The sequence below is a fragment of the Dermacentor andersoni genome, chromosome 11 (assembly GCF_023375885.2).
Source record: "Dermacentor andersoni chromosome 11, qqDerAnde1_hic_scaffold, whole genome shotgun sequence".
In the NCBI taxonomy this organism is placed as follows: Eukaryota; Metazoa; Arthropoda; class Arachnida; order Ixodida; family Ixodidae; genus Dermacentor; species Dermacentor andersoni.
The window spans coordinates 426829-452111 of NC_092824.1; the positions used below are offsets into that span (position 1 = coordinate 426829).

At 46.3% G+C, this 25283-nt stretch overlaps 1 protein-coding gene and 1 non-coding gene across 9 annotated transcripts in view; one reads left to right on the plus strand and one right to left on the minus strand.

Moving 5' to 3' along the window:
* LOC126517477 (myb-related protein B-like) overlaps positions 1-25283 on the minus strand; it is a 293223-nt gene that overhangs the window by 140763 nt on the left and 127177 nt on the right. For 7 of the 8 annotated variants that reach the window (XM_072285350.1, XM_072285347.1, XM_072285352.1 and 4 more), the window contains 3 exons: positions 22741-22978; positions 11579-11745; positions 7155-7291 (listed from right to left, as the gene is read on the minus strand). In XM_072285350.1, coding sequence (XP_072141451.1) covers positions 7155-7291; positions 11579-11745; positions 22741-22978 — 542 coding nt within the window. The remainder of the gene's footprint in view (positions 1-7154; positions 7292-11578; positions 11746-22740; positions 22979-25283) is intronic. The other variant, XM_072285348.1, reaches the window with a different exon arrangement.
* TRNAS-GGA (transfer RNA serine (anticodon GGA)) lies at positions 19330-19404 on the plus strand. Its single transcript has one exon. It is a non-coding gene; the product is annotated as a tRNA-Ser (tRNA).

Consider the following 25283-nt stretch of genomic DNA (forward strand, 5'->3'; position numbering starts at 1 on the left):
CACGATATCGACAGTATAACCTAGTTGACTGACGTTTTCTGATATGAAGACGAGGTCGAGAATCGAACTTGATACGGCAGTCTGCCGCGTTGGGGTATGCACTGCCTGGTGTAGATCGAAGGCATATGCGATGTCTAGCAACAGATCCGCGTGTTGGCATGTTGACGTAGCACACATCAAGTCCCAGTCTATATTAGGCATGTTGAAGTCGCCACTCATTATAACGCAACTGTAGCGCTTTTTGTTGGCGTACAGAAAGTCGTGTAGTGCCTCCAGCATAGAAATGTCATCATTGGGTGGCCTATAGACAGCTCCGATAAGTGCGTTTTGGCCGGAAAGTTTGGCAGCTATCCACACCATTTCAATCTGCTTATTGTGTGGAACCAGCGTATACTGAGTGCCTTTCTTCATCAGAAGTGCCACACCTCCCCCTCTTGAACAGCGATCATGACGGATAATTTCATGCGTTACAGGTACAACATCTACATCATCTATGCTATCGTGAAGCCAAGTCTCTGTTACCACGGTGATGTCAGGATCGTAAGCAATGAGTAAACCTTCCAGATCGTCGCTTTTACCGTATTTATTCGCGTATAACCCGCACCAAAATGTGAAAAAACGCGTTTAAAAAGTGGGGGTGCGGGTTATCTGCGAATTTTTTCCTTGGGAGGGGGGGGGGGGGGGGGGTCGGCTTCACCGCAATGTGCGGCGGCCTCCCCGTGTAGTCCGCCATCCCCATCGTCATCGACGCTTGTCAAGCCGATGAAGGGCCAACGAAAGGCCAGCATTGTTGAGCCTCGCGTTAGGCGCTGTTTAGTGTACTTACCCCAGTTTGCACTGTTTGCCTGCTTTGTTTTGGCATCATGAGTGCGACTCGACGGCAGTGTTTCACAGCGAAAGAGAAGCTAAAGATTATAGCCGCTGCCGAAGAAATCAGCAACAGAGCTGCTGCAAGACAGCATGACGTCGACGAGTCGTGCATTCGCGACTGGAGGAAGAAAAAAGAGAGTCTCGAAGCAACGAACCGGGACAGGCGAGCGTTTCGGGGTCCGAAGACTGGCGCGTACCCCCACCTCGAGACGCAGCTTGCGAAGTTCATTGAGGAGCAGAGAAGTCGTGGCCACGCTGTTTCGACTGAGATGGCGCAAATGGAAGCCCTGAAGTTGGCCCGGGAATTGAACATTCCACGTGAGTTTCGTGCAAGCCGTGGATGGCTTCAGCGCTTCATGCGAAGACATGGATTTTCTATGCGGCGGCGAACAACCATGTGCCAGCGGCTTCCTGAAGCCTACGAGGAAAAGTTGTTGAACTTTCAACGATATGTGATCGCACTTCGGAAGGAGCACAGCTATTTGCTGTCTCAGGTGGGAAATGCTGATCAAACACCTGTGTACTTTGAGATGCCGATGGACACGACCATGGAAAAAAAGGGCTCCAAATCAGTCAGCGTGCTGACCGGCGGAAATGCCAAGCTGCGCTGCACAGTCATGCTATGCGCTTTGGCTGACGGCACGAAACTGCGCCCGTATGTCATTTTCAAACGCAAGACGCTACCTAGCATTCCACTGCCCCCAGGAATCGTTGTGCGTGCGGAAGAAAATTCGTGGATGAACAGTGGCCTAGTCGGTGACTGGCTTCGAGTAATCTGGGAGCGAAGACCAGGTGCCTTGCTGGCACGCCGGTCGATGCTCGTACTAGATTCCTTCAGAGGCCACTGCACTGATGCGGTGAAGGCTCGCCTTGCCGAGACCAGCACCGACCTCGTCATAATACCTGGCGGCATGACGTCCATGCTACAGCCACTCGACGTGTGCCTGAACAAGCCGTTCAAGGCACACGTGAAGCGGCTGTATGCCCAGTGGATGGCCGACGGCATTTACGCCCTCACACCGACGGGACGCGTGCGAAGGCCTGATATTCCATTGCTGTGCCAGTGGATCGTGGATGCGTGGAAAGCGATACCGGCCGATTTGGTGCGGAAAAGCTTTAAAAAATGTGCGATCAGTAATAGTTTGGATGGTTCCGAGGACGACTACGTCTTTGAGAGTGGCGATGAAGCCTCGGATGGCAGTAGTGAGAGCGGCGACGATTAAGAATCGGATAACCAGTGACGTGGTGGCGGTCGTTTGAATAAATGTTCTGAAAACGAAATGATCACTGAGTGTGAGTTGCATCTTTCTAGCGCTCATTTTTTTTTTTCAGGTAAACGTGCGGGTTATACGCGAGTTTTTTTTTTTTTTTTCCGCCGAGTTCAAAGTTAGGGGTGCGGGTTATACGCAGGGGCGGGTTATACGCGGGTAAATACGGTATTTAAAATGCTTCTAGCGTTGACATTCATTAAGGAAAAAGCTCTTCGGTTGTGAAAAACTATCGGCTGCGGTGGGGGATTGTTTGGATTGCACTGTTGGTTGCAGTCATCCCAAGAGCGTGGTCATTGCCTAGTAGCCTGAACAAGTTCGTTCCACGCCTCATTCCAAAAGTAAAAGGTTCCATTGATTCTAACCTTGTCGAAAACAAGGATGACTTTATCCCCATTGGACCTGTTTACTTTGGTACTTGCCCAAAGCTTCTTCCGGATAGACTGTACCCTAGGCGAAAAGTCCTCCGAAATACTGAATTCCGTATCTCGCAATTTACCACAGTTTTTCAAGATCCTAAATTTGTCTCTCCCATCAACAAGTTTGAGAATACAGTTAAACCTGGATGTAACGAACCTATATGTAACGAATTCCTGGATTTAACGAAGTTTTTGAATTCCCCAACGCTGCCCCCATTGAAGCCCATGTATTTTCGACCTTGATGTAACGAACGCGTTGCGGCGGTTAGCCTTGATGTAACGAACTCCCAAAGCTGATCAGTCATTACTTTTAGCACTTTTAAGGAAAATTCGGCCGAAGAAATGCTCTAGATTATTGAATATTAATGCTGTAAGGAGCCAGCAGCTACGCGCACGCCAGGGATTGCCGCGACCGAGCAAAGTTAGCGATGATGATGATGATGGCGGCAACTAGCGCCGCTCCGTGCCTAACGTAGCAGTCTTTTCAGGCTTTGCTTGTCTAGCGTGGCACCAGGTGGCATTGGTATCGGCAGCTGATTTTTCTTGCAGAATTTTTTTGTTTCGTATGGATTTGAGGACAAACATTCTTATTTTGTGATTTTCATTTGTTTCAACGGCTAATACACACTTATGTGTAAGAATTCACTTGAAAAGCAACGCTGATAGCCGGTTCTTTCATTGCCAAGGCGCCGGAAGGGAGAGGGGGAGGGACGATGACGAACGATATCCGTCACTTTTTTTTCTTTCTCTATGGGTGCGTTGCATTCGCCATCTTGAGTGTTGTCCTGCGTTCTGCACGTGTGCGTGTGTCAACTGTGCTCTGGTACTGGTTTGTCCGACTTGTTTTGGAGGTGCTAGGCCTGCCTGTCGGCGTGTAGTCGTGCGTCTCCGCTTCTAACTGCGTCGTCGGTTGGTCGTGATGAGTTCTACTGCCAGAAAACGAAAAGTTCTGTCTTTTGAAGACAAACTCGCAATTTTAAATGCAGTCTCCGCGGGCGAGAAGAAGAAGGACGTTGCCACCCGTTTCAGCATTCCAGCGAGCACACTATCAACGATTTTGAGTGCGGAACACAGCATCAGAAACGCAGTGGAGTCGGGAACAAGCTCGAAGAAAAAAAGACTGAAGCTGTCCACATACACTGATGTGGACAAGGCAGTGTTCACGTGGTTTTTGGACACGCGAGCCAGAAATGTACCCATAAGCGGCGCGATCTTGCAACAGAAGGCAAAGGATTTTGCGTGTATCTTGGGTCATGACGATTTCAAGGTAAGCAACGGGTGGCTGCAGGGATTTAAGAGCCGGCACGGTGTCGTCGGAAGAGTAATCAGCGGCGAATCTGCCTCCGCAGACAGCGATGCTGCTGCTTCGTGGGTGGCTGACAAGCTGCCTGGAATCCTGAGTCGCTTCGAGGCGGCTGATGTCTACAATGCCGACGAGACAGCTCTATTTTATCAAATGCTTCCGGGCCGCACGCTAGCGTTAAAAGGCGATGACTGCCGCGGTGGAAAGCAGAGCAAGCTCCGCATAACAATTCTGCTGTGTGCCAACCTCGACGGCACAGACAAGCGAGTCCCGCTAGTTGTCGGCAAAAGTGCCCGTCCCAGGTGTTTTAAGGGAACGAAGCGTATGCCCGTGAAGTATGTGGCGAATTCCAAAGCGTGGATGACTCGGCCAATATTTTCTGAGTGGTTAAAGGAATTTAACCAGGACGTCAAGCGGCAAGGCCGTCAAGTTTGCCTACTGCTGGACAATTGCTCGGCGCACCACGTCGAGGGCCTGCAGCTGTCGAACATCGAACTGCATTACTTCCCGGCCAACTGCACGTCCCTAATACAACCCCTGGACAAAGGGGTCATTAACAGTTTTAAATGCTGTTACCGGCTCCGACTAATCCTGAAAATACTTCTCGACATCCGTCTGGAACGGGAGATGAAGATCGACATTTATCAAGCAGTCGAGATGCTTGCTGCCTCCTGGCAAGAGGTCAGGGCAGAAGTTATCGCGAATTGCTTTTTAAAGGCCGGAATAGCCAAAAATGCACGGGCTGGTGCCGACGAGGAGGAGGAAGACCTTTCTACTCCGTCCAATGTGGCCGAAGCGTGGAACGAGCTATGTACTAACGGTGGTGTACCCGACGACGTTGAACTGACTGACTTTTTGTTTGCCGACAACGCCGCCGTGACTACAGAAGAAATGTCTGATGCAGCAGTAGCTGAAAGCGTGCAAAATCCGGATGGCGGTGATGATGGTGCTTGTGAGGCAGATCCGTGTGACGTGCCTACTGCAAAGGAGGTGATGAACGCAATGGACGTTATGCGCCGTTTCGTCGGCTCGCTCGACGATGAAGGAGCTCTACACGATTTAGCCTCTTTGGAGCGGCGTGTTGTGCCTACACTCGTGCCGAAGAAGCAAGCGGAAATTACGCAGTTTTTTAGTGTAAAATAAATGACTGAAGGGTGAGTTCACCTTCACGGATATATTGAGCTATTTGGTTTCGTTTCTGCATCATTCGTACAAGCCTTCACGCGAAACCTGCATGTAACGAAAACCTGCATGTAACGAAAAATTGCGAGCTTTTGTCAACTTCGTTATATCCAGGTTTAACTGTAACTGGACACTTATTCTCTGTTGGCTTACCGATTCTGTGGATTCGTTCAATGCCCACGTTGGGCAGCTTCAACAGGTCGTCAAGGATATCTTTCGATACTGTCCGCTCAAGAGAGGCAAAATGCTTCCCTTTTGCTTCCTTTACTCCAAAAATGATGAGGTTACTACGTCTGCTTCGGTTCTCGAACAGACATAGTGTATGCCGAAGGGGGAGGACAAACAGCAAACAGCAGCAGCAGTCTGATTCAAGCCCAGGTACTACACCAGTCCGCGGCCAGGGTAGCCGTCCCAAGTGTATGCGGCGGGGACGTGTGGCAGCAGGCTCAAGTTCTTCCACAGCCAGGCTCCACGTCGTGGCCGAGACCCCGCCGATTTTCGACATGTGGCACACAGGCTTTGTACCGTCATCTGTGCCGCCGGACATGCTGACCGTCGAAATCTGCGGGTACCCCATTTCCATGGAGCTGGACACAGGGGCCAGCGTGTCAGTAATGGCCGAGAAACTCTTCAAGCGTACTTTCCCCGGCGTGTCTGTTGAGGCTTTGGGCGTGATGCTACGCAGCTTCTCCGGGCAACTCTCCCAGGTCCAGGGTCAGGCACAGGTCAGCGTTCGTTTTGGCGACAGGGAGGCAACCCTTCCCTTTTACTTAACGAAGGGGTCGGTAATAAGGGTGCTGTGTCCCGGGTGCGGCTAGAAAGTGGTAATGCTTTCAAGGACCCCGCCAAGGAGTACAAGCTCTCAGCAATGTTCTGACAATGTTCTGTCGTCACAATGCTGCGAGAGCAAAGGGAGAGCCTGAACCTAGGCACCACTACAACTTGCCAAAACATGTTGCAGAAGCAATGCTGCCTGTATATACGCGGCTATCTGAAAAACCCTGCTCCAGAGATACCAGCGAGGCAAAGCACAGAATTCGAATTAGAGCCTTCACTCAGTGATTTGGAGTGTCTCAAAGGAACAGCATGCATCTCTCTTTGCCATGCAAGCTGCTGTTGGGGAAGCTGTCCGCTTCAACACTGGGAACCTGCTTGTGTCCACTGCAATTCTACAGCAGCTACACATGAATATTCCTGGCACTGCATCTCAGCGAGCAAAGGAGAAAGATGGCCATCGAAGTGCTAACTCCAGCAAGAAGCCTCTTTGAGCGCAAGGAGGCTGGCCAAAAAGAGGCATAGAGATAGGATGCATCCAGATTATGCCCCTGGTGAATTTCTTTGAGATTTTATTGGTATGTTCTCAATAAAGATGTTGCAGAATGTTTTTCCTTGATTTCTCAAAACAGCAATTCTGACAGACTTCCAATTTGGAGGTAAAATAGCTTCTGTCCTATTTCAGCTATTGGCATAACTTTTTATTGCCAGAAAGAGAAATGTATGCAGTAAGCAATATGCACCTTTTCAAAGCAGTACACTTCTCAAAAAGTTTTTGAAATGGGTCACATGCTTGACATGTCAAGATGGCATTTTTTTCTCACAACTTTGATGAGCTCTAACCAGTGGCGTAGCTAGGTCACGTGGCACCCGGGGCCCTTAGGTCTTCTGTCACCCCCCCGCTGAGTGTAGCCGGCGGAAAGAGGGGTTTCTTCAGACGTATATGACACCCCCCCCCCTCCCTCACTGGCCCTTTGCACCCGGGGCCCACGGCCCCCCGGCCCCCCCTGTTGCTACGCCACTGGCTCTAACTCTTGCTCAGATTAGCCTAGAACATTGATTAATACGTTATGACACTCCCTGAACATTCCAGATAGTGTTTATGCTCAAATTACTATGTTAGGGTTTTCTATTTAGATGCTAATTTTCCTCCAAACAAAGGACCCAGCTTATACAATGCTTTTAGAGTATATCAAAAACTACTTATCCTATGGCAAAATTAATTCTATATTTAGAATCTCCATATTAAAATAAACAAAGTGTGAAAATTTCTTTCAGATCTGTACGCAAATAAAAAAGTATTAGCCTCCCCCCTTAACGGCAAGAGAAAAAACCCACCAGTCGCCTCCGCTTTCCCCGCCGCAGAATGGGCGGCGTGACGAGGCGGGAACTACTTGCACTGCTGCCGTGCGACGTCGTTGAGGAGACGGCGTGAACTTCCGTGACATCCCCGAGCTGCGATGGCGGCGCACCATCTGCGAAGAAGCCATTCCTAAGCACGTTCATCCATTCACAGAGTGCTGGGCAGATGATGCATGCTTTATTAGAAAACAGTTTCATTATTAAAGTTCTACAGGAGTGGGACAGCCCAAAGTTGTTTCGGAGCAGGCAAAATTTCACTTTATAGTAGCTTGGAGCAGATAGTTTCCAGCATAGGAGCAGTGTATCGAGTCAACTGAACTAAAAGAGAAAAAAAAAATATTTTGCACGAACTGGAACCAGAACAACTTTTTCCCTTCGAAACGAAGAAAGAGAAGAAACTGTTTTTCGTTGAGGTTCAATGCCTTCTCTTGGAGCTTTTCATTCATGCACTCCCTGCACTTGTAGCTGTACTGTGCCACCTCATTTTGTAAATACACACAGACATGCCCTCATGTTAGAAGCAGCACAACCACCAGCAGTTTTCAAGGGTGGCAAATTCACAAATTTGTAGACTGAAGTGAAGTTGAAATCTACGTAATATGAAGCATTGCACAAAGCGTTAAAATGACAGACAGTGCCGAGCTAGTGGGCACACACTGTTCTTTTTGGCAAGCTTACATTTTTGCACGCCTTGAATTGAGCCTTGGCCAGCTTCAGTGAAGGGGGGGAATTATGGCGGGAAGTTCGATGTGCCCACTTACGAGAAACAACCCATGAGGGTTTTTTTTTTCTATTGTGGAGTCCAAAACCAAATTGATCTCGCGAGCAAGCCAGAATACGATGCCACCAGGACAAAGCATGACACTCACTTAGTGGCGCCTATACCAGTGCATTTAAGTTAACGGCTAGAAAAACCATGCAGTATGCTTCCAACGGCACTATGTCACATGTGCTGTTAAACAGAAAGGTGAAGATCCTAATTGCAATAGCGTCGGCGGGGATAGCTGTGAAATGGGGTGATCCACAAGCACATTTGCTGGGATCGAAATGGAAACCGAGTTCGTGCTGGTATTTTCACGTGACCATTGTGCGGGCGAATACTGGGTGGTGGGCCGCCCACTGCTCTCGACAGGGCACGCTTCATGCCCTTTCTTGTTCATCCAGTGGCTAGAAAATCTATCATACAATTGCAGTTTGGCAACGTACTGAAAATTAGTGCTGAAACATCACATTTTCCAGGAACAAATTCACCAGTAAAAAAGTACTATACAGTATAACCTCGTTTATTCTAAATTTCACAGTACCAAAAAAGAAGAAAGGTGGAATTTGGGGGGGAGGGGGGACATTCTTAAAGACCATTAATCATGGAAAAAATCAGTTTATTGAAAATGTTATATTGTGATTCTACATCAACTGATGCATCATCTCAAAATCTTTCATGCATTTTGGATAAATTTTTTAGTTGTAATGGCATTTTACATCCTGTCGGCAAGCTTGTTGCTGTTCCACATTTCCAACAGCAGACGTTCTTGGTCTTGTCTGAAACGGCCACTCTCGTTTAGTTTTCGCAGCACGACTACTCCATGTGCCAAATGGCTGTGAAGAAAAAGCCTGCAAAAAAGTCACGATGAGCGATTTCATTTGTTTTTTGAGACACGTGACCATAAGCATGCCTGGCACTGAGGTTTAACCGTGCAAATAAAACAAGGACACGAAGAAACAAACGCCACAGACAAACACTGACTGTCAACTTCGAGTTGATTTGAAGTTCACTAACCATTTTTGTACTTTTTCCAGCACAGGCACGCATACACGAGTCACATAATATTTCATGCAAAAAGGCTAATTTTTTTCACCGTTGTCTGCCCGGGCCGCTCGGGCATGCAATATGATGTCAAATCCAGTTTGTTTACAACGCACAAACTTGGCAAACAGAAGAAACAAAGGGTGTTGAAGTTTCAAAAAAGCGCAGTAGCTCTGGAAAATGTGGACAATAGTTTGCTGACGGTGCCGAGCACCGCCGAAGCCTCCCGCACCCGTCCCTGCGGAATAGGTTTAGCAGATCAACACAGCTTTGACGGTGGCCGTGTTTATGCGGCATTCCAGCATAACTACTGCAGCCTGGCAATTTGGAGAGAAACTGCAGGTATATGCTCCAACACCGCCTACCAAGCGAAAATCAGATTTTGTCACTCATGCTGATGCGGTTGACTCGGATGTGATAAAGCCACGCTTCGTTATTGTAAGCCTCAATTCCATCAATGCTCTGCTGCCTTGTGTAAAGTGCAAGTTGTGTGGTAGCAGTGCAACAGTGGGCAAAGGTGAATGTGAGTTGAGTCTCGCCATAAAGATGGTCATCTCGTGTGCGATCTGTGGTGATGCCACGGAGCACGAAACGAGGAGCACCAGCAATTGGAAAATGCCCTAATTTTTCTTTTAACTTGAATTATTATTTACTGATGCTTATTGGGTTTTCTACTAAGCTTGTAATATAAACGAATAAATTGATCCCCGAGATCAACTTCCTTGCCAATAAAAAGAAACCATGGTTATGAAAAAGCTTAAAAACACAAGAAAACAAAAAGAAATGTCTCTTTCGTATTGCAAGACTCAATGGAAATGAGTGCGCATGGAATAAGTACTATGCTGCTGAATACACATATACTGCAATTCAAAATGCTGAAGAAACGTTTTATCACAGTGACTTACCTAAAATGCTAACAAGTAACCATAGAAAATTCTGGGAAGTCATAAACCCGCAACCGACACACAACATTACACTTACAAACAATCACGGCAAGGAGGTGAGCGCGCTCATTGTGCTGAAATTCTTAACATTGCGTTCTCATCTGTTTTTGCTAAAAAAACTGATTTACCGATTTCCTACGCCACCTACTACGACATTACCAATGATGGCACCAGTAACATTCTCTGTTGCTGACATCTCGTCCATCATCAACAAAATTAAACTTTCATCATCGGCCAACGTAGATGAAATTAACTGCAAACTGTTAAAACTGTTAAAAGAACTGAAAAATTATACGCCCATTAGCTTACTCCCAGTATTATATAAAATATTTACCAAAGTAATCTCCAATAGAATAAGGGCAACACTGGACTTTAGTCAACGAAGGGAACAGGCTGGCTTCAGGAAGGGATACTCTACAATGAATCACATCCATGTCATTATACATCATCATCATCATTCTATTTTATGTCCACTGTAGGACGAAGGCCTCTCACTGCGATCTCCAGTTAAGCCTGTCTTGCGCCAACCGATTCCAACTAGCGCCCGCGAATTTCCTAGTTTCACCGCTCCACCTAGTCTTCTGCCGTCCTCGACTGCGTTTCCCTTCTCTTGGTATCCATTCTGTCACCCTAATGGTCCAACGGTTGTCTAACTTGCGCATTACATGACCTGCCCAGCTCCATTTTTTTCTCTTTATCTCAATTAGAATATTGTCTATACCCGTTTGCTCTCTGATCCAAACCGCTCTCTTTCTCTCTCTTAACAGTATGCCTAGCATTCTTCGTTCCATCACTCTTTAAGCGGTCCTTAACTTGTTTTCAAGCTTCTTTGTCAGTCTCCAAGTCTTTGCCCCATATGTCAGCACCAGTAAAATGTACTGATTGCACACCTTCCTTTTCAATGACAACGGCAAGCTTCCAGTCAGGAGCTCACGATGTCTACCGTATGTGATCCAAGACATTTTTATTCTTGTGTGAATTTCCTTCTCATGGTCAGGGTTCCCGGTGATTAGTTGACCTAGACAAACATACTCCTTTACAGACTCTAGAGGCTGACTTGCGGTCCTGAACTCTTGTTCCCGTGCCCGATTCATCGTTATCTTTGTTTTCTGCATATAAATCTTCAACCCCACTCTTACGTTCTCTCTGTTAAGGTCCTCTATCATTTGTTGCAACTCGTTTGCAGTGTTGCTGAATAGAGCAATGTCATTACCGATGACCGAAAATATAAAGGCCGTTCAGATGCCGTGTTAAGTCTCACTGGACATAACCCACGGCACCATTGCTAACTCCATAGAACCTGCGGATAATAGTGACTAAAATTTCGGATGCTGTAGTAGACCATGCTAGACTTTCTGAGCATGATGTGCGCGTGCTCTGTTGCAAAACATATTGCTATAATTGTTGCAATTATATTGCTATAATTGACATCTGTCGCCCACGCTTCTACGAGATATAAAATGAAACTTACCTGGCAGCCTCTGAAGGGTTCTGATGCTGCATTCGCTGGGGCTAACATAATACGTGTCATCTAACTAAGCGTCAAAGCAAAGCTGTTTGGAAGCAGCGGCGTCACAGTAGACACAATCGCATAACTTGCACCAATTACTGCAATGCGTTGAGAACCTGCATTTGTTTGAACCCGCACACACCTGCACAGGTGGTGAACTTGACTGGGGTGACGTGAGGCGTGACACAGGTGCCTCGGACCAGGTCCAAAGCAGTCAGCTGCCCAAACGAGCCATTGCTGTCGGGCACCACGGGGGGGCTCGGGGCTGCTGCTGCTGTTGCAGTCTCCAGCTCCTCAACATTGATGTCCCTGCACGGCAAGCTGGTTCTTGGCAAAAATTCTTAGTTGCAAGAGACACAGCAGGTGAGAACTTTGCATGAGACCCTGTCTTCAGAAAACACTTGGGGAAGCCATTGCAGCACAAATAAATATTATAACAAAGAACACAAGACCCAACACGACTGGTGCTACGTTCACAACTGATTTATTAGTCCCATAAAAGACCAGAAGAAACATACAATAAAAAGCACGCGTGCACAGGTTTGTGGCAAGTGGCAGTTCAAGTATCAACCAGCTACCCCAGGAACACTTCAACTCCACCAAGCACCTTTTGGCGTTGAGTGCACGAGCTGCTGTTGTCCTGACACCATCCTACTCCATTCCTGATTCACAAGAAGCTGAGAAGATGGCCCTGAAACTCTGCAGTCCCAGTAGTGACAGACAGTGTGTGTATGCACAGGTTGATGCAGGCACACTGGGCACACGAGAGGCACGCGAAAACTGCATTCTAGAGTGTAGAAGCAAGCTGGTAAAAGCGAAAGCTTGTGATCCTCAAAGAAAGGAGCTTGAAAATAAGCACTGGCTAACATGTGATAGTGAATTGTTACAAAGTCGCCTCAGTACCAGTTAGAGCCAACTACAGAATTTTTCTCCAGCATTTCCTGGAGACGCACTAACCCAAAAGTAACTTTTGAGCAACAACTTCGATTTATTTGAATTCTGGGGTTTTACATGCCAAAACTGCAACTTGATTATGAGGCATGCCGTAGTGGGGGATTAATTTTGACCACTAGGGGTCCTTCACGTGCCCCTAATGCACAGCCATTTTTGCACTGTAGCACTGAATGCACAGGCCCCCAGCCCACCAAGCAAAACAGATGCCGTGCTACAAGCAACTCCTTTCAATCAAATCACTCTATGTGAAGTACCATATTTATTCGAATCTAGGCCGATAGTTTTCTTTTTTTTTTCTTCTTCAAATAATCACATACAAAACCCTGGGGTCAGCTTAGGTTTGTAGATTAAATAAAAATGCACTAGTTTGCAGCTGAAAATGATAAATATGGTGCATAGCTAACACTACCTAGAAAAGTAAATTCGCAGCCGCTACTAGACGAGCCAGTAGCCAACTGAAGTATACGAGCAATGTTGCCTCTTTGACCTGTGTCGTATCGGAGCTGGTCCATTATTCTAAAGCATCGGCTTGCGGCATGCCATTACCCTAACGGCACCAAACAAGCGATGCCACTATAGTACCTCTTTCAAAGAGAAAGTTGTGCTAGCTGCAGAGGCATAGTAAGCCAGGCAGGACTTCAGTTGGAAGGGGCAATGGGAGACGCTTTTGCGTGTACTGTAACGAGGAGATGACAGCAATAAAGAAAATAAGCGCACAAAAGCAGAGAGAAGCCATTCACAGAGACCGCGCCACGTTTCAACGTGTGCAGTGCTGCAGTGGCTGCGCATGCACGGGCACGAGCTTGTGTGTAGTCTAGGCTATAGCGACGAAGCTAACGGCACTGACAACGTACAGTGAGCTCGGAATGTTCATATTAAATAAATGCCGTTATCATTTTGTCAACGCTATCCTCACTTTTTTTGTTTGGCCTACACTCGAGCTAAGTTTTTTATTTTTTCTGGCTTCAGACATTCGGGGGTCGGCTTAGAATCAGGCCGGCACAGATTCAAGTAATATGGTACGTATCAGTTTAGTCTAACGGTCTGAGAGCATTCAATATCTTTTATTAATGAATTTAACAGTCAATATTTGAAAATACGAACATTGTTCTTAGAGTTGTTGCATGGTCAAGCACAAAATGGAAGCCAAGAAGGCTTTCATTCTATCTATAATTCAATGAATGAATGTATGTTGTTTAGTGGCGCAAAGGCCAGGTATGGCCAAAGAGCGCCGCGCCAGTGTTAGTGACTTCGCAGTGGAATGATGAATTCTATGAAGTTGATTAGACATGGCTGTAAAGGGGCCTCAAGAATAGATGCCGTAAAGGGCGTAAAATCTACGCGTAATACGATTATGCTGATGTCCAATGACATGTACTATGAGCATTAAAATGTATTGCAAAAAAAATGATACGATAAACAAAATACGTCAAAAGCAAAAATTGGCTAGAGCACTACTGCCTCACCAAAGCCCTTGAAGCACAAGGGCTCTGGTGCTATACAAAACAACTATCACAGCAGCATCTTTCAGGAAACCTAGGCCTGTATTTTTGGTATCAAAAAACGTTTCTGGACTGAGAAACATTACAAGATGAAGAGGTATGTGCTGCTGGCATGCAAGGGTAAAATATCTCTTTCTCTCAGATTCGGCCTCCCGACACTCCAGGAGGATATGGACGACAGTGAGCCTCTGCCCACATCTACACCACAGGTTGGAGGATCATTTCCAGTAAGCATAAAATTATGGGTGCCAAATGTGCGTCCCATTCCGAGACGACAGAATAGAACATCTGTTGAGCGTGCTTTTGTTGCAGAGGGCCAGGAACCTAACTGTGGCTTTATCACATTGAGCTTATTATTTGTTTCAGCGTCCCATATGCATTGCCAGTGGTTTCGCAGTTTCTTTCGTCAAAAACGCCTCAGGTCAGTGACAGGGAAAGCAGTGGTAGCGTTAAAAGCTTGCGATGCAACTGACGTGGCCATCTGGTCCGCCACAACATTAGCTTTAGTTTGGCATTTTTACGCTCAGAAGAACGAATGCACCCTCCGCTTATCCGCAAGCAGAGCGAAAAACACGGTCTGCTTACAAGCTGCCTAAGCGGAGGATTGGATTGGATGCAACAGCAAGCTCGCTGGCTATCATGTGGCATTCCCCAATATGGTGTTTTATTTTCCACTGGATAAAATGGACCAGTAACACATTACAAGCACACGCCTAGATACTTCATGGACAAATAAGTTATATATATTTGTTTTACTTTATAAAAGTGTAAAAGTGATCAATGGGTGTTTAATTACGAAAGGACTGCTCCGCTATGCTAAACGTATGACTAAAACGTGAAAATCACCCACCGCTCCGGTGTGACTTAGTGGGGCAACGCGGAGCGGAGTGGGCTGTAAAGACATTCAACTAAAACACTCTATTAACCTCGATGCCCCTATGGCCAGGCACCCAGCATATAATGAGATGCTGGTTAGATATATGCACTTTACAGAGGACGAAATAGAGCTCATTAGGTACGGGATTTTTGTGCTTGCAGATTGACATCAAGGCTTTCATGACGCTTAGGGAGTCTGTATATATAAATGCTTTGTGGAACTTTTATTTTCTTTTACGCTCCACAGCGGACAATAGTGCATAGGCCTCAGCCGTGAAGATGTTTGTTTCCGGATGCAGTACATAGGATTCCGAGAAGGATGGGCCGAGTTAGCATAAGCTCGCGTGCGAGGGAGCGAAGACTAGTGGCTGAATCTGTTCTTGACAGCGGTATGGGTATAATCTGGGCACCATCATGGGCCGACCGTTTATCAGTTAACATCAGTTAAAATTTAACAGTTAATTATCGCCCCATCTCACTTTCAAGCACTTGCTGTAAATTGCTCGAACATATAATCTTCAAACATCTTGTTAACTTTCTGGAATCTAATGCATTTTTTAACACCAACCCTGCATGGATTTAGAAAAACATTTTCATGTGAAATTCAGCTTGCAATCTTTACGCACAAATTGCATTGTATCCTTGATCGTGCGTCATTTGCAGATTGCATTTTTTCAGACTTCGCTAAAGCGTTTGATAAGGTCTGTCATAAACTTCTACTTTATAAAATAAGTCAGGGGAACCTCGACACTAACATCCTGAAATGGATTGAATGCTTCCTATCTAATCGCTCTCAATTTGTAACTGCAAACAGCCATAACTCCCCACTTCGAAGCGTAACTTCCGGCGTACCTCGAGGTTCTGTATTCGGGCCTCTTTGGTTTCTCATTTATATTAACAACCTTCCTGCGTCACTATCATCTCACAGTCACTTATTTGCTGATGATTGTGTTGTCGTTCGTGAAATAAGTAATGCAGAGGATGCTAACCGCGTCTGATCTAATTAGTGTAGCAAGCTGGTGCAAATATTGGCCAATGGAAGTAAACGATGGCAAATGTAAAGTGATGTGGATATCCTGAATAACAGCATGCATACATATAACCTAAATAATGTTCCCTTGGAAGTAGTTCACTCTTATAAATACCTAGTTTTGCATATCTCTGCTAATTTATCTTGGAATGTTCATACCAACTATCTAATTCGCAATGCTAACCGCATGCTTGGCTACCTACACCTTAACTTTTCAACTGCCCCTTCATCCCTAAAAATGCTTCTTTATACCACATTTATACGTCCGAAGCTTGAATATGAATGCACTGTTTGGGATCCTGCCATTGACAAACTAATTAAGCCGTTAGAGCTTGTGCAAAATAATTCAGTTCATTTCATCTCGCGTAATTACAGCAGAACTGCATGTGTGTCGTCCATGAAAACCGACCTTGCACTTACCCCACTTTCTTCTCGTAAAATCTCACGTTTAGTCCTTTTTCATAAATTATACCATCATTCAACACTCTGCAACGATTTCATTTTTCCGCCACAATATGTATCGCCTCAAATCAATCAACGTTATAAAGGTGGTCCTGAATCATGTCACACTAAAGCTCCTTTGCAGCCATTTTTTCTGTAGTCGTCCACTGAATCGAAAAATCTTCTTGGTGAAATCGTATCCATTTACGATAACCAAAGATTTCAAGCAGTTCTAGCTAACATTGTGTAATTGAAGAATTTTTTTGTTCTTGTTATTTTCTTATGGTTGTAACTTTAGTATTTGTATTTACCACTTTACTATCTTAGTTTGTGACTAATTTATCATGATGTTGTTAACCCTAGCTAAAACTATAACGAGGAGCCTTTGTACTTATACATTCTAACTGTTTATATTTGTTTCTTTTCTTATTGGCTGTAACCCAATCCCCTCTTTAATGCCTTTGGCCCTGAGTCTAACAATAAATAAATAAATAATAAACATGTCACCCTTCAGACGGCCCTTGAGGCAGTGTCAGCTCGGGCAATCTTTTTTAATTAACTGGTCACTGTGTCTTCTATATACATACCTCCTAACTATCATCTCAGAAAAAGCGATTTCTATAACCTCATTGATAAGCTTCCTGACCCTACATACACTTGGGTGAAGTTAATGCGCACAACACGATGTGGGGACATTCGCGATGTCATGTAAGAGGTTGATTCATAGAAAATTTTCTTCTGACCTCTAGTTCCTGTCTGTTTAATAAGCAGACGACCTATTACAATGTCCAACACAACACGTATTCATTGATAGATCTAGCAATTCGCTCTTCTTCTTTTCTGCCTCACCTGGAATGGAACGTCATCAATAAACTTTTTGGAAGTGAGCACTTTACTGTAACTTTATACCTGATAACTCTGCATGAAAGCCCTCCCCGTATTCCTCGATGAAAATTAGCATCGGTAGAACGGGAGCAATTTAAAGAATCAACTTATCTACCACGAGATTTTATAATATCACCCCTAGATGTGGCGTCTTATCGTCCCATTGCTCTGGCCAGTTGTCTAGGAAGAGTGATGGAGAGGATGGTGCTGACACGTCTAGAGTGGTATCTAGAACACCACAAGATATACCCTGACGCTATGCCAGTCTTCCGACGCAGACGCTCTTCAGTAGACAACGTCATAGATCTTGTCTCGTCTGTTCAACAGGAAAAAAGCCTAAGGAGACTGTCAGCGGCGATGTTCCTGGACGTTAAAGGCGCTTATGACAACGTAACACATCGAGCCATCCTGGACGCCTTGGGCGATGTCAGCCTAGGTGGACTTGTGTTTCGATGCATATTCAGCTACTTACTTGACGGACAGGTCATTCTTTGTGCAAACAGAGGATGGTGCATCATCACAACACAACACCTACCATGGTGTTGTGTTGCTCAAGACTTTGCCTTGTGGCGGTGTCTTGAGCCCCACTCTACTTAACCTCATGCTCATCGACGTGGTTCACACGCTTCCACAATCCGTCCATATGTCGATATATGCAGACGATATATGCATTTGGTCATCGGGAGCAACGCATCCACAGGTGCGCGGCAGACTGTAAAAAGCGTCCACACTAACATCCAGCTATCTTCGAGCACGAGGTTTGGAGGTGTCCTCCCAGAAGTGCTCTATGGTCGCTTTCACGCGTAAAGCAATGAGACAATACGTTGTTAGTATGAATGGACAGCCTATTGCCTACGAGAAGACACACCGTTTTCTAGGAGTGATAATAGATCGAGACCTCTCCTGGAGTCCTCACGTCTCTTACTTAAACAGGAAACTAGTGATGATAACAGACATGCTCAGATTTCTTGCAGGAATGTCATGGGGTGCATCTGTGAGTGCAATGACAACTCTATGACGCACTGTTCCTGGGTCTCCAATGCTACAGCTTACCTGTACTAGGTGGGACCAGTAAGACCAACCTCCGAGCCCTCCAGTATGCACAAGCTCAAGCTCTGTGAATTTGTCTTGGCCTTCCCAGGTGTGCATCAACGGCAGCAACAATAGCCATCGTGCGTGACCACCCTATCAATACGTATAATTATGTTGACTCCTTAAGCGTGCACATCAGGCACATCACCCGACTTCCATCGCATCATTTCGCCTCCCTTCCTGCCGCTCGACCTCGTTCAGCATTTAGCAGAATTATTGCCACCAACCACGGAAGTTTACCGTCAAACTTCACACCTGCAGCACGACCATCTCTACCCCTGTAGGCCCCTCTTGTTATTCCCGGCATCAAAAAGAAAACGGAGATGTAATCTTGCGCCCTCAAACAAACCGTTCTTTCATTCGTACATGAAAAACACAACGAACGCACCTACGTTTACACGGACGGTTCTGTCTCCTCTAAAAGTTCCACTGGAGCAGTGCTACTTCCCGCTCAATCTGTCACTATCAAATTCAAGACGTCTCGCGTTACATCATCAGCAGCTGCAGAATTCGCAGCTATCCGTGCTGCTCTGAAATTTATCGGTCCAAAATCACCACATTCATGGTCCAGCTTTTGCGATTTAAAGGCAGCTCTCCAGTGTCCGCTGTCCCCTTTCAACCACGGACCAAATGTGCAATTAGTCGCAGAGATCTGACTGCTCCACCATTACGCAATCGACAAGGGACACAACATCATCTACCAGTGGATACTGGGTGACTGCTGAATTTCGGGAAATGACAGTGCGGATTTCCGCAGAACTACTACATCAAAACTCTTGCCTTTGTTTCGTGTTGTCGACAAATTCGACTTCACCCTGCCTTCTGCTAGCCGCCTGGTTAGCTCAGATGGTAGAGCGGCTGCCTCGGAAAGGCGGTGGTCCCTGGTTCGAGTCCCGGACCAGGACAAATTTTTCTTCAACTATGAGGCTTTTCTTTTGAGGAACCCATATGGGTTTCCTTTGTAGCAATTTCTACGACCGGGTGGATGTCTGATTTTCCCTTTATTCATTACTTCTCTCCACCTTGCGGGTTTCCGCAGAACTACTACGTCAAAACTCTTGCCTTTGCTTCGTGTTGTCGACAAATTCGACTTCGCCCTGCCTTCTGCTAGCCGCCTGGTTAGCTCAGATGGTAGAGCGGCTGCCCCGGAAAGGCGGTGGTCCCGGGTTCGAGTCCCGGACCAGGACGAATTTTTCTTCAACTATGAGGCTTTTCTTTCGAGGAACCCGTATGGGTTTCCTTTGTAGCAATTGCTACGACCGGGTAGATGTCTGATTTTCCCTTTATTCAGGTTCTCTTTATGAAGGGGTGGTATGATAGATATTGTTACGAGCTATCGTGACAATATGATAATAGAGTGAACGCGCAATATGCTTGGTTGTGAGTCCAAAGTGTCAATGTGTGAGATGCATAGCCGCAGATACAAGGAGCCGACGCGTCATGTGCTTAGTCGCACAGTCCGAGGTGCTGACGCGCTACCTACTTAGTCGCGGGCCCGAGGAGTCGACCCTCGATGCGCTTATTCGCGCAGTCCGAGGTACCGACGCACAAAATTCCTAGCCGCGGGCTCGAGGAGTCGAGACTCGATGCGCTTATTTGCCCAGTCGGAGGCGCCGATGCACAGAATGATTAAGTGAAGGTCCGAGAAGTCCACGCGCGATATGCATGATCACCGAGTTGGAGACTCCCTATGTGCGAAATGTTTAGCCGCGTGTCCAAGGATTGCGCGTGCGATGTGCTTCGTCACGAATTCCAAAACACCGAGTGTTGAAAAGCTTGGCGGCATGTCCGAGGATTCCACGCGTGAATCTTGGTCGTGAAGTCCGCGTCACCGATGCTCAGAATGCTTAGCCGCGAGTCAGAAACATCCACAGGCATAGGGATCGACCACGCTACTGCGATGTCGGCATAGCACCCGTTTCAACACGTCGAGATTACGGCGAGTGGAGACGTCCAGACTCGCGAGGTGCAAAGAGCCGAGCAGACGACACGAGCGCCGGACCAATGGCTAACCGCGCTGGAGTCACGTGGCGGGCACGGCCAATCGCAGACTCCGGCACGCCCTTCAATCATTTGCTTTTTGTGCGCTTGTTTCTGCATGGAGGAGATCACTGAAGTGGCAAATTTAAAGACGGAGAAATGCACTTTCCAACGAGACCAAGATGGCGGCGCTCGATCGAGCCGCTCCGGGGATATAGTGGCGTCAAAAACGCTGTTCTTTCTTGATTTCCGCAAGATTTTTTGCCATCTTGGCTGATGAAACGAATTTTTTAGAGCACTTCTAAGTGGTTTACAGAGATGATATTTGGGTATCAGATAGAAAAAGGGTTATAGAAAGTGAAAAATCGATTTTTTCTTTAAATTTTTGGCGATGCAAAACCCGCGTCCCTCCTTAAGGGCAACAGTGCACTGTTCCTTAGGTATAAGGATGCCCAATGCGTCTTCCAGGGTTAAGTGCTCAACATGCAAGGTGTTGACAATTTACAGACTGTCGGCAACTATTGCTACACCGCAGAGGCATTCGCCTCATCACGGTCTTTTCAGAAGATGGCGTACAGTCAAATCTCGTTACTACGAACCCTACATTCATAAATTTCTCAATTTTACTAAGATTTTAAAGATCCCCACCAGATTGCCTATATACTCAATGTAAAAATATTTCAGAACTACGAATTTCAATACAGCGCATATTTCAGAATAAAGCAGGTAGTTTATTTTCCCCTTTATAACCAAGGAACATCAGTATTCTGAATTCGGCTAAAAGTAACAACATTGGTTTGTATAAACACTTGCAAATATAATTTTCAGTAATAAATGTGAGCTAGCGGTACAGACGGCTACTGGGAGTTGTAATTTTATTTGTGTTGTTTTCTTATTTAGTCGCTAGGCGGTGTACCATACGTTATGCAAACAACTTGCCTCGCTTTGTTTACGTTTTGGACTTGTTCGTGCACCGAAACCAAAACGATGTCGTCGCACAAGGACAGGCGGCTGGGTCCTGTTTCAGCGAGGCAGCGCGAAATACTCGTTTCATTTGTCGAGGAGCACCCCTACCTAGCAAAGGCGTCGTGTGTGTTGGGCCAGCAGCTGACGCCGGCTTTCTGTTGCACCGTGGATGGGAATCTAACCCATCCTTTTTCTTTGCCCGCAACCGTAATGGCCTTGGCGACGGCTGTAATGATCCGGCTGACCGATGGCTGCGACAGTGCAATCGCTTGTTCATTCCCGACGCACTGTTGAAAGCTCCCGGTGGCAAAAAACCGCAGCGCGCACAGCACTTTCATCGTAGTGTCGACACCATGAAATATTTGAGGTCTGAGATGTTCTTCCAGCGCATCGCAAAGACGTCGCACTATGTCTTTGGAGAGCCTAAAATGCCTTCGAAACTCTTCTTTGGCCATGCCGAACGCGTCGCGTCGTTGCCTCTCGTCACGTCGTTGTCTTTCGGCGCTCGCCAGCAGCACAACCAAAGCAGCCGCCATTGCCGTCTCTGTCTCATCTCGTCTAGGTGCCGGCTCGTCAGCTGGCGCGAGACTAGCCGGCAGCCACGGTTGCCCTAGCAACCCTCGACATCATGCTCGCCACCGCGCGCGACCCTCGAGCGAACCACTTCTCCGCGGTTCCTAGTTTTCGTGCAGAGTTTTAATCTAGTTTAACGTAGGAAGCGAAGTTGAACATTTTATTGACATTTTTCACATCCGTAATAACTCTCGCCCTGCTTCTCTGGTTCAATACCAAGGCCCTTGGCGCCATCTGCCGAGGGTGACACGATACATGCACAACCTTTTTCCGCCTGGACGACCTTCGTTCAGCCACCTAGCCTCTTCTTACACCACGAGTTTTGGTGACCCATTTGAGCGAGAGACAGACGAAACAGTCCCTCCACTCCGCCAGCACTTTTAATAATAGCGTCGTTCCAACGCAGCCGAGGCTATCAGCCGTGGAAGCGGAGTGCACGCGAAAGCGAGGCTGGCTTTGCCTAATTCGTGCCGCCGATGCGAAGATATCGTCGACATGGTATGAAGCTGTATCATTGATCGCAGACTCCTAAATTAATCAAAATGAATTGTTTTCTCATGCAAGCTTGCTTTTTTTGATTGCCCAATAATTCTGAAAATTCAGCAGCCCTTTTCTGTGTAAGGAAAATTGATCAACGACTGTACTTGTTTGCATAAAAGTTTGAATATCAACATAACAAAATTTGGATATAACAAAGCAAAATGACGATTTTACAGACTTCATTATATCGAGGTTTAACTGTAGCAATTCGTTGAATAAAGGTGCCATTTTTTTTTTTCAGTTCATCTCTTGTTACATGCTTAGTTAGTAAATTGAGCAGATTAGGACCACGAAAAAGGGCGTAGAAGTTAGAAAAACAGAGCAGCGAGGATGTGTCAATGAGTTTCCATTGTACAAAAGTGAATTCAGCAGATTAGGACCTCAGAAAAGCGCGTAGAAGTTAGAAAAACAGAGCAGCGAGGGTGTGTCAGTGAATTTCCACTGTACAAAAGCCAGGCTACCCACTTGAGTGGTGAGAGCAGGTCATTGATGTCGATGTACTCCGAGCCAGTGTCGTGCTCGCCCTTACGTCGGCGGGGGGTGCCGTCTTCACCCTTGACCCTCTCCAGGTCCCCACCAGATGTTGACAGCACAGCGGCAAACTCCTCGGGCTGCCAGAGGGCCTCTGCAGTGGGCAGGATCTCTGGGCCAGCCACGCCTGGTGCACGGTACGGCACATATTCAGCAGCAGCCACATACTCCTCTGCAAACCGTTAGTGCATCAATAGTAAGCACATAGACTTGCCATAACTTCCAGCTCGCACAAGAATGGCCATTGCAAGACATCTCGTGTGCACATTCCAGCTCAGTAATTGCCATAATTAACAAATTGGATTGCCAGTTTAACAATACCTCCCCATTCTATTTGAGCAAGTAATTACCTACAAGGTAAAGAAAGCTCTGCAAGTCCATGCCTATGAACCCATCATCCAGGTTCCTCGACAATGTATTCAATTATTGCCATGTTTGCCATTTCAACTTAAAGGGACACTAAAGGTTAATATTAAGTCAACATGGACTGTTGAAATACCCTCCCAGAAACCTCGAAACCCGCGTCCTCCCTTAAACAACTAGGTGCATGTGTTTTTCGGAATGGCATAATTTACTGCACAATGTGGAGAACACAAGGGGTTCACAAATACTTGAATTTAAAAACACAAATTCAACAGTAAAACATCATATGATTTGATTCACGAATCAAATACAGCTAATCCCAGGTATATCGAACTTAAAGGAGGTCGTGAAGTAGTTAAAATATACAGCCCACGTCCAATTTTTCGGCCTCCCTAAGGGCCGCAATAATGTCAGAAAAATCTGGCAGTCCAAAAAAGAATGCATAGCTTTTACAGCTTCCAAGGGCTCAAATTGACACAGGCAAGTCCAAAATAGCACTAAAGGCATGCCAAAGCACTTTTTATGCATGTTGGTGCTTGCACTTTGACAGGAGACAGAGGGTGCATGCATGTATAATTAAGGAATACAGCAAAACCTTGTTAAACCATACCTGCTTAAACAGCATCGTTTTAAAAGTAGTAAATTCAAATCCCCGACTCAGTGGCCATTGAACAAAATGAGTCTTGTATCTGCCTAAACTGTACCACCTTATTTCACAGATATTGGTTAACACGTAGTGTTTCCACTTTTCGCCACGCAATCCTGACGGTGCGTCGTCCCCATCAAGCAGGCTGTCGAGCAACAAGCTTCAGAGATGGGAACAACGGCTTCCGAGCACCCTGTGCATATGCGCGTGAAGCCCCATCAACATCATTTCGACTTCATGCAAGCAAGGACTCGCACCATGCCGAAGCTCGGATAAAAAAACACCGGGTGCTCAGCATAGAAGAAAAATTGGACGTCGTTTGTGCTATCGAATGTCGCACAAAGAAGTCGGCACTGGAACATGACAGGGATGTACCGTTGACTACGGTGTGTGGCATTTGTAATGCGAAGAAGTTGCTCGGCAGCACTGCTGCAGCCGCAAAAAGATATCGGTTACGATGTTCGACTTTTCGCCATTGTTGCCTGTTGCCAAAGTGTCGCCTAACGACAGTGTTGAGGACGACACGGAAAGCGACAGCACAGACGATTCAGGCCCAACAGTGGCAGAAGCAGCGAGTTACATCAGCCTCATGAATGCAATCGTCGACGAGAACAGCACCCCTCAATGAAAAAGGCACCCTGTTACTGCAGCAGCGGTACCTCGCCCCTGCACGGAGAATATGCTGCGCAAACAAAGAATCTGCTATGCGTGTGATTGCCGAGAAGAGGGGGCTGGCTGAAAAGCTGACTCGCAGCTTTAGTAAGTTTGAGGCCGCTGTCGTCTCTGCTAGGCTGCCGCGACATCAAACGAAAATAACGAAACTTTTGTAACGTGAAATGAATAAATACTGCATGTTTTTTCCCCTTTCATCACACTCTCTCCAAGTTTTTGACAGGTAAGTGGGCAATGGAAATTGACCATTGCAATGTTTAAGACCTGAACCCTCTCTAGCGAGGCTAGCTTAGCAGGACTCTTTGAGGAATTATACGATATTGTTTGGGATATCATTGGCCTAGTGAGATTGGAAGAATTGGTGAGGAACACATTGCTAAATAATGGCCATGTCCTCTGCTATACAGGTCTTCCAGATAAGCAATATGGGGTAGGATTCCTAATCCATAAGGACATAGTGAGCAACATTGACGAATTCTACAGCATTAATGAGAGGGTGGGACTAGTCGTGATCAAACTTAATATAGATTGAAGGTAGTACAAGCCAGCGCTCCAACATCTAGTTATGATGATGATGAAGTAGATCAGTTTTGTGAATTATGTTAAATTGATGTTAAATTAGCGATGAGAGAAGTGCAAACTAGTAATGGGCGACTTCAATGCAAAAGTGGGGAAAAGGCAGACTGGTGAACAAGCAATTGGCAACCACGGCGTGGATTCAAGCAACGCTAGAGGAGAGAAGCTGGCAGAATTCGCAGAAAGGAATAAGCTGCGAATAATGAACACCTTTTTCACG